Below are 14,766 nucleotides of genomic sequence, written 5' to 3' on the forward strand. Positions count from 1 at the left end.
GTGAAGGCCCGGCTGAAGGTCTAGCAGACGCTGCCAGACCTTGCCGGGAAGAAGACTCCCACGCGCATGCGCGGGAGTGACGTAATTGTGGCTCTGGCCACTCACAGAGCCGTGAACTCGAAAGAAACGCAGAGGGAACATTTCAGCTCCCTCGGCATGGACCAGGATCAGATGCCAAGGCCTCGTTCTAAGGTGAGTATTTCATAATGAGCTAGTATGCGCTGCATACTAGCTCATTATGCCTTTGCCTTACAGGTTTGTTTATTTTAAATTTCTGTGCGGGTATACAACCACTTTAAAACATTTTTGCAGGTGACCTGTTTAGAGTTACAGAGGAGGTTTAGTGCTAGGAATATTGCTCTTGCTCTAATGATCACGGCCATACCTCACATGTTGTTGAAGGCACTGATTGATATCAAATTCTAGTGGGCACCAGGATCCAGAAGGTATGTTTAGCTTTCAAAAGCGGAAACCACCTTTAATGTTTCAGATCTGACTTAGATGTGTGTATGTTGGTTTTGTAATCTTTTTTTTAAAAAAAAAACATTTTATCTATTACATTTGAAAAGTGTCAATGGATAAGTTCACTTTAAAGAAATAAATGCACATTTTTTTTGCAGGTAAATAAAATGTGCATTTTTTTTAAAATTTTTTTTTTTGAGCCTGTAATGCACTCCTGCAGATCTGGCAGTGTATCTGTGTGCCGTACATCCCGTATGGGCAAGCAGATACACTGACAGGAAGAATCAATGAACTATCATGGCGGACCACAGCGCTGTGGTAGTTCATTGACAACTACAAGACGACAGCCACAAAGGATGTTGAAGCTTGTAGTTGATTTATTTTTACACAGAGCTTTGTGAATGAATGACATGGCCGTGTGGGTGGAGCCTCACACAGCTGCACTGATTTCAAAAAGTGACAGCTAGTGCGGGGAACTTCTCCCCCATATTGCCGTCACAGGGAGTGCAGGCAGCGGCTGCAGCATTGGCAACATGTTACATGTTCCACCCTACAAAATGGTGAAACGTAATGTTCCCAAAGGTGAACTTCTCCTTTAAATGAATCAAAAACTGTAAACATATATCAGCATTGATTAACTTTATTATGCTTTTTATTTTTCATCTGTTATCTTAAATCATTTGATGTGTGGACCTAAAATTTAGGAATTTCGATGCAATACTTAATAAATTTGCTTTTTTTTTTTCATATTCTTCCCCTATTTTTAGGTTCTTATCTCTCCTCCAGTTACCCTTTCTCCCCATATGGCAACAAAGTTTCCAGTAGCGAGGAATCTGAGAAATCCCGAACCAGTCCAAGTGTCAGCTGTAAACCCACCTCTGAATCCAAAGCACTTGATATTTTACAACAGCATGCTAGCCATTACAAAAGCAAATCTCCAACGGTAAATGCAGTTTTAATTTTTTTGTGTGACTAATGTGAGGGCTTACATGACTGTAGCTGTAAAGAGGACCAGTCACTTTTAGTACATAACGTCAGTGTTTAATGTGTTTGTGTCATAACTATAATTAAAGTAGAACTATAGGCAAAACTTTTTTTTTTTCATTTTTGATAGACTAAGGGAGGGTTATAACCCCTGTCAGATTTTTTTTTCTGTCATCTGTGTCCCATTGTAGAGATTTCCCTTCACTTCCTGTCCCACAGCCAAACAGGAAATGAGGGGAAATCCCTGCGAATTAAGGGAATTCCTTGGGGACCCCCAGGTCACCAGAACTAGTGTCCCCATTGGAAGATTTCCCCTCTCTTACTTTTCTGGGGACAACCCAAAATTTGGGATTTTCTTTTACTTTCACCTTCGATGATAATGGTAAACAGGTAAAATAGAGAGGGTGAATCTCCCTAACGGAGCACAGACGGCAAAAAAAACTGATAGGTGTTGTAATCCCTCTCCATTCTATCCAAAACTAAAAAAAAAAGTTTTGCTTTTAGCTAGACAGTGGTATCCAAACTGCGGTCCTTTGCTTCCCTTTACCCGGCCCTTGCGGCACTATTCCTCCCACTGACACCAACTATGGGGCACTATTTCTCCCATTGACACCAATGATGTTGCAATATTTCTCTCACTGACACCAGTGATGGGGCACTATTCCTCCCACTGACACTAATGATGGGGCATTATTCCTCTCACTGACATCAATGATGGGACACTATTCCTCCCACTGACACCAAGTATGGGACACTATTCCTCCCACTGACACCAAATATGGGACACTATTCCTCCCACTGACACCAATGATGTGGCAATATTTCTTCCACTGACACCAATGATGTGGCAATATTTCTTCCACTGACACCAATGATGGGGCACTATTCCTCCCACTGACACTAATGATGGGGCACTATTCCTCTCACTGACACTAATGATGGGGCACTATTCTTCCCACTTAAACCAATGATGGGACACTATTCCTCCCATTGACACCAATGATGGGACACTATTCCTGCCACTGACACCAATGATGGGACACTATTCCTGCCACTGACACCAATGATGGGACACTATTCCTCCCACTGACACCAATGATGGGACACTATTCCTCCCACTGACACCAATGATGGGACACTATTCCTCCCACTGACACCAATGATGGGACACTATTCCTCCCACTGACACCAATGATGGGACACTATTCCTCCCACTGACACCAATGATGGGACACTATTCCTCCCACTGACACCAATGATGGGACACTATTCCTCCCACTGACACCAATGATGGGACACTATTCCTCCCACTGACACCAATGATGGGACACTATTCCTCCCACTGACACCAATGATGGGACACTATTCCTCCCACTGACACCAATGATGGGACACTATTCCTCCCACTGACACCAATGATGGGACACTATTCCTCCCACTGACACCAATGATGGGACACTATTCCTCCCACTGACACCAATGATGGGACACTATTCCTCCCACTGACACCAATTATGTAGCAATATTTATCCCACTGACACCAATGATGTGGCAATATTTCTCCCACTGACACCAATGATGTGGCAATATTTCTCCCACTGACACCAATGATGTGGCAATATTTCTCCCACTGACACCAATGATGGGGCACTATTCCTCCCACTGACAGTAATGGTGGGGCACTATTCCTCCCACTGACACCAATGGTGGGGCACTATTCCTCCCACTGACACCAATGATGGGACACTATTCCTCCCACTGACACCAATGATGGGACACTATTCCTCCCACTGACACCAATTATGTAGCAATATTTATCCCACTGACACCAATGATGTGGCAATATTTCTCCCACTGACACCAATGATGTGGCAATATTTCTCCCACTGACACCAATGATGTGGCAATATTTCTCCCACTGACACCAATGATGGGGCACTATTCCTCCCACTGACAGTAATGGTGGGGCACTATTCCTCCCACTGACACCAATGGTGGGGCACTATTCCTCCCACTGACACCAATGGTGGGGCACTATTCCTCCCACTGACACCAATGGTGGGGCACTATTCCTCCCACTGACACCAATGGTGGGGCACTATTCTTCCCACTGACACCAATGGTGGGGCACTATTCCTCCCACTGACACCAATGGTGGGGCACTATTCTTCCCACTGACACCAATAACGGGGCACTATTACTCCCACTGACATCAATAACGGGGCACTATTACTCCCACTGACATCAATGGCAGGACACTATTCCTCCTACTAACACCAACAATAGGATACTATTCCTCCTACTAACAGCAATGATTGGACATTGTTACTGATGCCAAGACATTTTCTGCTCCTAATAGCCACAGTCCAGCCCCTCTAAAGGATAATAAACTGGCCCTTTGTTTAGAAAGTTTGGAGACCCCTGCTTTAAGATTTTTTGATTTGTGTGGGAAGTGGTAGTGTTAGGCTAAAGCTGTGCAGAATTTAGCATCACAGAACCTAAGGGGGTTGCATGCTAGTTTAATGTTTTGCCTACATAGCAAGTGTGCTCATTACAGACCTACAATACCATACAGAATTTTTTTAACAACTTTGGAAAATGCTGTTCTTGTATTTAGGGTATTCTGTCTGCTTGAACGCATAGTTCTGAAGCCTAAACCAATAATTGTCATTTATATTTTAGTTTTGATAAGTAGGAGTGCATCCTAATAATGTAGATGACAGTTTGAATAATGTACCCTTGTAACGGTCATATATAACATTCCATGTGTACTTCATTTTTATTGACGTGTTGATAGTACAGTTTCACTAATACTTAAAATGAAAGATAAAAGAATTGCTACCTAATAATGCCGCTTTATCTACTTCTTTTCTGTACATAAAGATCACAGATAAATCTCCCCAGGACCGTGATCGAGGGGGCTGCAGTTTATCAGGTGCTTCTACAGCAGGTGGCTGCAGTAGTATGGGGGCACCAGACCGAGGTGTAAGTGACAGGAGTTCAGAAAGGCCCCGAACCTCCCCATCCCAAAGGTTAATGTCCACACACCATCACCACCATCATCTTGGCTACTCCCTTTTGCCTGGCCAGTATCAACTGCCATATGGCGCAGGTAATGTACTCTTCATATTCCATGCAGTTTCTGTAGGGTCAAGAAGTCCATTTGTTTCCAACCCCATTGCTAAAATATTGTAGGATGTTGAGTCCATTCTAGACAGTCTATTAACATTAACCAGACTGTTTATTATTCATCGTTACAAAAAAGTTCTTGTTGACCATAGCAAATGAAATAATTATTTTCATTTCTTTGATGCATTGTGTAATGTAAACATTTCTTGCAATGGGAAGGAAAAATGTTCTTTCCTCTACTAACTTCTTGTTGCTGAGTCCCCATTTTAGGGACTTCCCCTTACTTCGTGTTCAGTTTAACACCAGTCAGGGGGAAATGAGGGGAAATCTTCCAACAGAAAAGGGATAAAAGAAAAAAAAAGCTCAACACTCCCCGAAAAACTGAAACAAAGAGTTTGGGCTGAAATTTGCCTTTATATTCAGTAACGTGGTTTAAGGCTTGGTGCTTTGATTTGCAAATATTCATTTTAGCAGTATTTAGATTCAGAATACTTTATTAATCCCAAAGGCAAATCTGTGTTTCATCACAGCTTTATTACTGTTCACAAAACAAATCCAACCCGCTCTGCTTAATCGTTACCAATAGTGCAAAAAGAAAAATCTATGTCCAGGCTTAAGTGTCTCCACACCTTCACTGCTGCAGCATACATAATAGGATAGCAACTTGGTATCTTCGAAAATAGGGCAGTTTTTATTAGTTCCATTGTCTATACAGGATAAAATACGCTAATGCGCTTCAGCTGCCAGGCATAGGACATTACAACTGAAAACATAAATATATATATATATATATATATATATATATATATATATATATATATATATATACACACACACACACAGTGGGGACGGAGAGTATTCAGACCTCCTTAAATTTTTCACTCTTTGTTATATTGTAGCCATTTGCTAAATCATTTAAGTTCATTTTTTTTTCCTCATTAATGTACACACAACACACTATATTGACAGAAAAACATAGAATTGTTGACATTTTTGCAGATTTATTAAAAAAGAAAAATCACATTGTCCTAAGTATTCAGACCATTTGCTCAGTATTTAGTAGAAGCAACCTTTTGATCTAATACAGCCATGAGTCTTTTTGGGAAAGATGCAACAAGTTTTTCACACCTGGATTTTTGGATCCTCTGCCATTCCTCCTTGCAGATCCTTACATAGTAGGTGAGGTTGAAAAAAGACACAAGTCCATCAAGTCCAACCTATGTGTGTGATTATGTGTCAGTATTACATTACATATCCCTGTATATTGCGGTCATTCAGGTGATTATCTAATAGTTTCTTGAAGCTATCAATGCTCCCCGCTGAGACCACCGCCTGTGGAAGGGAATTCCACATCCTTGCCGCTCTTACAGTAAAAAATCCTCTCCAGTTCTGTCAGGTTGAATGGTAAACGTTGGTGGACAGCCATTTTTAGGTCTCTCCAGAGATGCTCAATTGGGTTTAAGTCAGGGCTCTGGCCGGGTCATTCAAGAACAGTCACGGAGTTGTTGTGAAGCCACTCCTTCGTTATTTAAGCTGTGTGCTTAGGGTCATTGTCTTGTTGGAAGGTAAACCTTCGGCCCATCTGAGGTCCTGAGCACTCTGGAGAAGGTTTTCGTCCAGGGTATCCCTGTACTTGGCGGCATTCATTTTTCCCTCGATTACAACCAGTCGTCCTGTCCCTGCAGCTGAAAAACACCCCCACAGCATGATGCTGCCACCACCATGCTTCACTTTTGGGACTGTATTGGACAGGTGATGAGCAGTGCCTGGTTTTCTCCACACATGCCGCTTAGAATTAAGGCCAAAAAGTTCTATCTTGGTCAGACCAGAGAATCTTATTTCTCACCATCTTGGAGTCCTTCAGGTGTTTTTTTTTCCAATCAGTATAATCAAACACAGCTGGACTCAAATGAAGGTGTAGAACCATCTCAAGGATGATCAGAAGAAATGGGGAGCACCTGAGTTAGATGAGTGTCACAGCAAAGGGTCTGAATACTTAAGACAATGTGATATTTCAGTTTTTCTTTTTTAATAAACCTGCAAAAATGTCAACAATTCTGTTTTTCTGTCAATATGGGGTGCTGTGTGTACATTAATGAGGAAAAATAATGAACTTAAATGATTTTAGCAAATGGCTGCAATAATTTAAGGTCTGAATACTTTCCGTCCCCACTATATATAGATAGATAGATATATATAGATATAGATATATATATATATCTATAGATAGATATATATATCTATATATAGAGAGAGAGAGATATCTATAGATAGATAGATAGAGATATATATATATATATATATATATATATATATATCTATCTATCTATCTAATTTATATAAAATTACACACGCTCCCTTGTTATCTCTCACCTCGACTATTGCAACTCCCTTCTCATAGGCCTACCTCTCCATAGGCTATCCCACCTTCAGTCTACATGAATGCTGCTGCCAGACTCATCTATCTTACCAAACAACCGCTCAGTGTCTGCCACCCCGCTCCACCAATCCCTATACCTGCCCAGCAAATTAAATTCAAAATACTAATCACAACTTACAAGCCATTCACAACTCTGCCTCGAGCTACATCACCAGTCTTGTCTCCAAATATCACCCAAACCATCCTCTCTGCTCCTGCTCTCAAGCTCTCACCAGTCTTGTCTCCTCCTCCTGTGCTCTTCTCCAGGATTTCTTCAGAGCCTCTTCCATACTCTGGAACGCTCTACCTCAAACTGTCTGGCTATCTCCTACTCTAGCTGCCTTCAGGCCATCCCTAAAACTCTTTTACCACTTCCATCAGCTTATTCCCCACAGTTTAAACCTTTTATACCACCTGTCCCACCCTGTTAGATTGTAATCTCTTCTGAGCAGGGCCGTTTTAAACCTCTAGTATTTTATTGTTTTGTAACTGTATTGTCTCCCTTTAATATTGTAAAGCACGGTGATAACTGTTGGCGCTATATACAGTGCCTTGAAAAAGCATTCATACCCCTTGAAATTTTCCACATTTTGTCAGGTTACAACCAAAAACGTAAATGGTTTTTTATTGGGATTTTATGTAATAGACCAACACAAAGTGGCACATAATTGTGAAGTGGAAGGAAAATGATAAATGGTTTTCTAAATTCTTTACAAAAAAAATGTGAAAAGTGTGCCATGCATTTGTATTCAGCCCCCCTGAGTCAATACTTTGTAGAACCACCTTTCACTGCAATTACAGCTGCAAGTTTTTTTGGTTATGTCTCTACCAGCTTTGCACATTTAGAGAGTGAAATTTTTGCCCATTTTTCTTTGCAAAATAGCTCAAGCTCTGTCAGATTGGATGGAGAGCATCTCTGAACAGCAATTATCAAGTCTTGCCACAGATTCCTGTGGACAGAGTCTCCCACCTGAGCTGTAAATCTCTGCAGCTCCTCCAGAGTTACCATGGGCCTCTTTTCTGATTAATGCTCTTCTTGCCTGGCCTGTCAGTTTAGGTGGACGGCCATGTCTTGGTAGGTTTGCAGTTGTGTCATACTCTTTCCATTTTCTGATGATAGATTTAAAAGTGCTCCATGAGATGTTCAAAGCTTGGGATATTTTTCTTTAACCTTACCCTGCTTAAAAACTTCTCCAAAACTTTATCTCTGACCTGTCTGGTGTGTTCCTTGGCCTTCATGATGCTGTTTGTTCACTAATGTTCTCTAACAAACCTCTGAGGGCTTCACAGAACAGCTGTATTTATACTGAGAATAAATTACACACAGGGGGACTCTGTTTACTAATTAGGTGACTTCTGAAGGCAATTGGTTCCTCTAGATTTTAGTTTTAGGGGTATCAGAGTAAAGGGGACTAAATACAAATGCACGCCACACTTTTCAGATATTTATTTGTTAAAAATTTTGAAAACCATTTATCATTTTCCTTCCACTTCACAATTATGTGCCACTTTGTGTTGGTCTATCACATAAAATCCCAATAAAATACATTTACATTTCTGGTTGTAACATGACAAAATGTGGAAAATTTCAAGGGGTATGAATCCTTTTTCAAGGCACTGTAAATCCTCTAATATAATATGTGTGTGTTTTTTTTTTTTTTTTTTTTTTTTTTTTAGACACCCTGGAGAATAAAATGGTGGTCATGGCAATACTTTGTCACGCCGTATTTGTGCAGCGGTCTTACAAGCGCAGTTTTTTGGGGGAAAAATGCACATATTTGAATTAAAGAATAACAAAAAAAAACTGAAAAGTTAGCCCAATTTTTTTTTAATATTGTGAAAGATATTGTTACGCTGAGAAATTTGCGCCCGCTCGTGGTATGGCGAGAAACTTTGACACTTAAAAATCTCCATAGGCAAAGTTTAAAAATTTCTAGGTTACCAGTTTTGAGGTACAGAGGAGGTCTTTTGCTGCGATACCTCACATGTGTGGTTTGAACACTGTTTACCTATGCGGGCACGACTCACGTGTGCGTTCACTTCTGCGCGCGTGCACAACGTGACTGGGTGCTTTAAATAATTTTATTTTACTTTTCATTTTTACACTGTCCCTTTAAAAAAAAATTTTTTGGATCACTTTTATTCCTATTACAAGGAATTTAAACATCCCTTGCAATAGAAAAAAGCATAACAGGACCTCTTTAATGTGAGATCAGGGGTCAGAAAGACCTCAGATCTCACATTTACACTTAAATGCAATAAAAAAAGTATTTTATTAAAAAAACCATAAAAATGTTTTCCACTTTAAGACCATTGGGCGTCTGTCATCTAACGGTATGGAGTTGAGTGGGAGCCATCCATCCCTCACTCAACTTCATGCGCCTGAGGGGAAAGGATCTGATCGTCTCCGCCGCTACCGACGGAGATGACCGGGACGCAGCAGGAGGGGAGTGGGCACCTCTCCCACCACCGTTTTTAAAGTGCTCATGTGGCAAATCCACCGCAGAGACCACTTTCATCCGAAAGCGAACCGCCTGCCATTTTTAAAAATACCGGGGTTATGGCAGTTATCTGCTACCATAACAACGGTAATCAACACCAAAGTACCAACATATAACGATAGCGGGCGGTCTGGAAGTGGTTAATATGTTTTTGCCATTTAATTTGGTGACATCATTGTATTGCTCAGCTGTTCTCACTCTGCGGGGTCTAATTGTACACCTGACCTATTGTGGGGTGCACAAACTGCACTTCACAACATATACCACAGAAGTGTTTCCTCAATTAATGTACGATATGTCGGACCAGATGCACAAGATCAAATATATTTGCTTTTAGTTTGTCACTATACCGGTATGTATTAGGCCCACATTGATAAGAGCCTGTGGTAGTGAGCCAAATGTTCCTAATAGAATTGGATCCAAACAAGCAGGGGGACGGGAAACTGCCTAGTGTTGGTGCCCGTGGGATTAAGAACCTGCACCTATTTTCTTAAGAGGATAAATACATTTTTATCAACATACAAAATAAGTCTTTTTTCACATCAGTAACCTGGTGGTACTCCATAGAGAAGGAAGTAACAAAAAGTACTTGGTTTCCGTGTTTGCAAATGTCACAGGATATAGACTTTTTCTTCTGACCTATTACATAGTAAGGTTGAATAAAGACACCAGTCCATCCAGTTCAACCTGAGTGAGCACCCACAGTTGTCCCCATCCCCGCACTTTGCGTCCCATCAAGATGCCCATCCACTATAATTATTATTTTTTATATATTTAATAGGGCTGAAACAACTAATCGATTAATCGACAACTAATCGATTATGAAATTAATCGATTACTATTTTCATAATCGATTAATCGGCCAGTAACATAATGGGGTTAAAAAAGCTAAAATTAGCCCCATATAGTACAAAAAGAGCAAATAATCTCTACTGTAAATATTACTTTCTCTGTTGCACAGTAAAAAAACAAATTTATTTTATTTTTATTTTTTTTAACTCCATTATGTTACTAAATGTCTTAGGCCTGGTTCCCACCTCTGTGTTTTTTGGTGCTTTTTGCAGAAATGCACTACAGTTCAATTAACGTTCACATCTATGCTTTTTTCAGCTGCTGTGTATTTGGAAAGGGTCAAGAACCTTTTTCAATGCAAAACAGTGCTTTTTTGGTTCAATATACTTCAATGGAGAAGCTGCAGAAAACCATGTAATATTACAGTTCTGTTTGAAAATCTGCAAAACAGTCTAGAATCTTTTTTCTTTAAATAAAAAAAAATTGATCTGAGTCCAGATTCAACCTCTAATAGTATATAGAGTATATCTCTTCTGTCTGTTCTGAGAGAGGATTAAAGATTTTACTCCCTAACCATATAGTTGCTTATTTATATTTACCCCTGCGTATTGATATTTAGGAATAAATTGCCTTTTTTTTAAACTTTACATATTAACTAAATTATACACCACACTTTTTATAAAGGTTATTAACCGATTAATCGATTAATCGAAACAATAATCGGCCAACTAATCGATTATGAAAATAATCGTTAGTTGCAGCCCTAATATTTAAGGTACCCATGTAGCGCCATCAATCTATGCCGCGCTCCACACACACCCACATCAGTCCCCACCCCCAAAGGGTCTGCAATCCAAGGTCCCCAACTCACACCCATACACCAGGGCCAATTTTTTTTTTTTTTTGGACAGAAGCCAATAAACCTACCAGCATGTCTTTGGAGTGTGGGAGGAAACCGGAGTACCCGGAGGAAACCCACGTAGGCACAGGGAGAACATGCAAACTTCCAGGCAGGTAGTGTCGTGATTGGGATTCGAACCAGCGACCCTATTGCTGCCAGGCAATACTCTAGCTGATGCAATTTGTTCACCCCTCTTCATACACCAGTCCTTATAGCCTTATTGTTTTGTCTGTTTCAGCATGTTTTATTTGCAATCCCATGGAGTGTCTATGGGAACGAAATCCTTTGTCATCGGCCAGTCTATTAATGGGATGGTGGTAGGAGCTATTTCTGTTCTCCCACCATAACTCATTTACATATTAAGAAATATTTGGTATGGGAGGTTCATAGACTACCTTATCCTAGTGTGGAATGACACTGATGTTTGCTTATCATCCTTTGTGCGATATCTGGATGAGAACAATTTAAATCTGTAATATTAATTTGCCAGTTGTACTGACGCTATTGATTTTCTGCATATTACTTTGTCTGGGGAATGAATGCACCCTTGGGCTGGTTAATTAACAGACATTCCGGAAACAGTGTGCAGGCAATTCATTTTTGTTGGCAGCAAGTTAGCTTACACACACGATAAGATAAGTCAACTTGTGAGGCTACAAGATTATAAGAACTTGACATCCACGGTAGCCCATGAGTAATTCTATATTACTGTTCTCTGCCACTGTAGAGAATTTTTTTCATGTGTGGAAATTTAATGTGGTTGTAAACCCAAATGGAAAAAAAAAAGACCTGCAAGACAAATGCATAATGAGCTAGTATGCTAGTATGTGATTGGCCGGAACCACGATGACATCACTCCCGCGCATGCACGTGGGAGCCGCCGGTAATGGCACACTCACTGAAGCATACAGCACGTACGTGCCATTTGCTTCAGTGCGCATGTGCCGATGACGTTGGCACATGCAGATGCAGGGGATATATCCTAAACCGTGCAGGTTTAGGAGATATCCGGGGTAGCTACAGGTAAGCCTTATTATAGGCTTACCTGTAGCAACAAGTGGATTGTAAGTGTTTGAAGCAGTATTAAGCACAAAAGCAAACCTTAATTATATTGCAGCTAAGCAATTCTTAGATGTGATTGCTGCATTTGTTTACTTTGTTATGCTTTCCTTTTTTTATCTGGTGTTCCTGCCAATAAGTTAGTAGTTTTTCAACAGAACAAGTTCTCCTACAGATATATCAGTTACAATGATGAGACAAGCAATTTAATACTGACAAGGGTGATTACAATGGTCAGCTTTCATCTATTTATGTAAAACTTTTATCTCAAAAATTAAAAAAAAAGTGTTTGCTGTAACTGTTTATAGAGTATTAGCTGGAAATTACCTTCAGTTTGTTGGTGTAATTAAATCTGCCGGTACATGTAACACTCCATCCCCTAGATTAACAATACTGCTGTCCAAAGGTGTCCATGGTACTCATCCATCCTGAGTGGGCAACTCTAATACAGAAGATGTGTTAATGACTAGATCACCAGGTGAAAACTGAGGGGGGGGGAAAGCCTAAGAAAGATAACCAAAAGCAGCCACACCAAATCGAAGGATTGGTAGATAACATAAGCTGCAATTTATTACTTTTATGTTTTGGGTTTATTACTGCTTTGACATTCCAAGTTTTAGTTCTGCTAAGCCAGGAGTGTCCTACTCAATTTAATCACAGGCCGCATCAGCATTACGGTTGCCCTTAAAGGGCTGGTTGTATCTGTAAGACTATAATGTATCTACTTCATACGTCATAAGTAATAATTGCCTCTGCATTTGATTGTTACTAATTTTAGTAATAACTTAAGCTATTAAGTGAAAGAGTTCAGGAGTATGTGGCATATAGGGTGCTGAGTGACAAGTTACAGGCTTGTGAACTAGCATTCACAATGCTGACCACGTACCTTGCAACATTTTCCATCCCTACATTAGCTGGACTTCTGGCAGGCTGAATATGTGTTTGTGCTGTAGCACATCTTTTTTTTTTTTTTTTTTTTTTTTTTTAATTAGGTAAGAGATCTACAGCCATGGCCAAAAGTTTTGAGAATGACACAAATATAAATTTTCACAAAGTCTGCTGCCTCCGTTTTTATGATGGCAATTTGCATATACTCTAGAATTTTATGAAGAGTGATCAGATAACTGGCAATGAATTGCAAAGTCCCTCTTTGCCATGAAAATGAACTTAATCCCAAAACATTTGCACTGCATTTCGGCCCTGCCATAAAAGGACCAGCTGATATCATGTCCAGTGGCGGCTGTTGTTAATTTTGTTTGGGGGGGGGGGGCGGCAGACAGTGGCACCACTTCCTGACCCAGGGGGAGGATCAGTGTTTCAATAGAGAATACCGAGACCACCCTATTTTGAAGCCTATTAGAGCCCCCCCATTGGAATGCATACATCCGGCATCCTGAAAGGGGCCAGATGTGTGGATGGGGGGGTGGCGCCCAGGCGCCCCTGATCATGTCAGTGATTCTCTCGTTAACACAGGTGTCGTTGACAAGGACAAGGCTGGAAATCACTCTGTAATGCTGATTGAGTTAAAATCGCAGACTGGAAGCTTTAAAGGAGATGTCCAGCCTTAGCTTTTTAGGCTGGGCTTCTCCTATGAGTCACAGGAGTGCAATTTGTTTTGCACTTCTGTGACCTGTTGGCAGTCTCAGCCTCTCAGCGAGTCGCTGAGATGGCCGCTCCCCGCCCCTCCGCAGCTCAGCGCTCCAATGAGCGTGGAGGAGCAGAGCAGGAGAGCTTCTGACTGTCAGGCAGCATTTCTGCACTCGGGCAAGTAAGAGAACCGAGCCATCGGCGATGTGCGGTGGATCGGTTATCAGTGAAGAGGCGGCGGAGGACAGATGCAGCATCGGTCTGATACTGCATCCACCTAGGTAAGTCTGAATCTAAAAAGCAAAAAAAAAAAAAAAAACATACTTCTTTTAAAAGAATTGTGGTGCTTGAAATCATTGCTCTTCCTCTGTTAACCATGGTTATCTGCAAGGAAACGTGCAGTCATCATTGCTTTGCACAAAAAGGGATTCACAGGCAAGGGTATTGCTGCTACTAAGATTGCACCTAAATCAACCATTTATCGGATCATCAAGAACTTCAAGCAGAAAGGTTCAATTGTTGTGTAGAAGGCTTCAGGGTGCCCAAGAAGGTCCAGCAAGCTCCAGGACCGTCTCCTACAGTTGATTCAGCTGCGGGATCGGGGCACCACCAGTGCAGAGCTTGCTCAGGAATGGCAGCAGGCAGGTGTGTGTGCATCTGCACGCACAGTGAGGAGAAGTCTTTTTGGAGGATGGCCTGGTGTCAAGAAGGGCAGCAAAGTAGTCACTTCTCTCCAGGAAAAACATCAGGGACATACTGATATTTTGCAAAAGGTACAGGGATTGGACTGCTGAGGACTGGGGTAAAGTCAATTTTCCTGATGAATCCCCTTTCTGATTGATTGGGGCATCCGGAAAAAACCTTGTCCAGCGAAGAAAAGGTGAGCCCTACCATCAGTCCTGTGTCATGCCAACAGTAAAGCATCCTGAGAC

At 41.1% G+C, this 14,766-nt stretch overlaps 1 protein-coding gene across 6 annotated transcripts in view; it reads left to right on the forward strand.

The window, feature by feature from the left end:
• Nucleotides 1–14,766, forward strand: part of ZNF609 (zinc finger protein 609) — a 181,280-nt gene that overhangs the window by 146,869 nt on the left and 19,645 nt on the right. For all 6 annotated transcript variants that reach the window (XM_073618983.1, XM_073618984.1, XM_073618981.1 and 3 more), the window contains 2 exons: nucleotides 1,230–1,405; nucleotides 4,330–4,558. In XM_073618983.1, the coding sequence (XP_073475084.1) occupies nucleotides 1,230–1,405; nucleotides 4,330–4,558 (405 nt within the window). The remainder of the gene's footprint in view (nucleotides 1–1,229; nucleotides 1,406–4,329; nucleotides 4,559–14,766) is intronic.

The sequence above is a fragment of the Aquarana catesbeiana genome, linkage group LG03 (assembly GCF_042186555.1).
Source record: "Aquarana catesbeiana isolate 2022-GZ linkage group LG03, ASM4218655v1, whole genome shotgun sequence".
Classification (NCBI taxonomy): domain Eukaryota; kingdom Metazoa; phylum Chordata; class Amphibia; order Anura; family Ranidae; genus Aquarana; species Aquarana catesbeiana.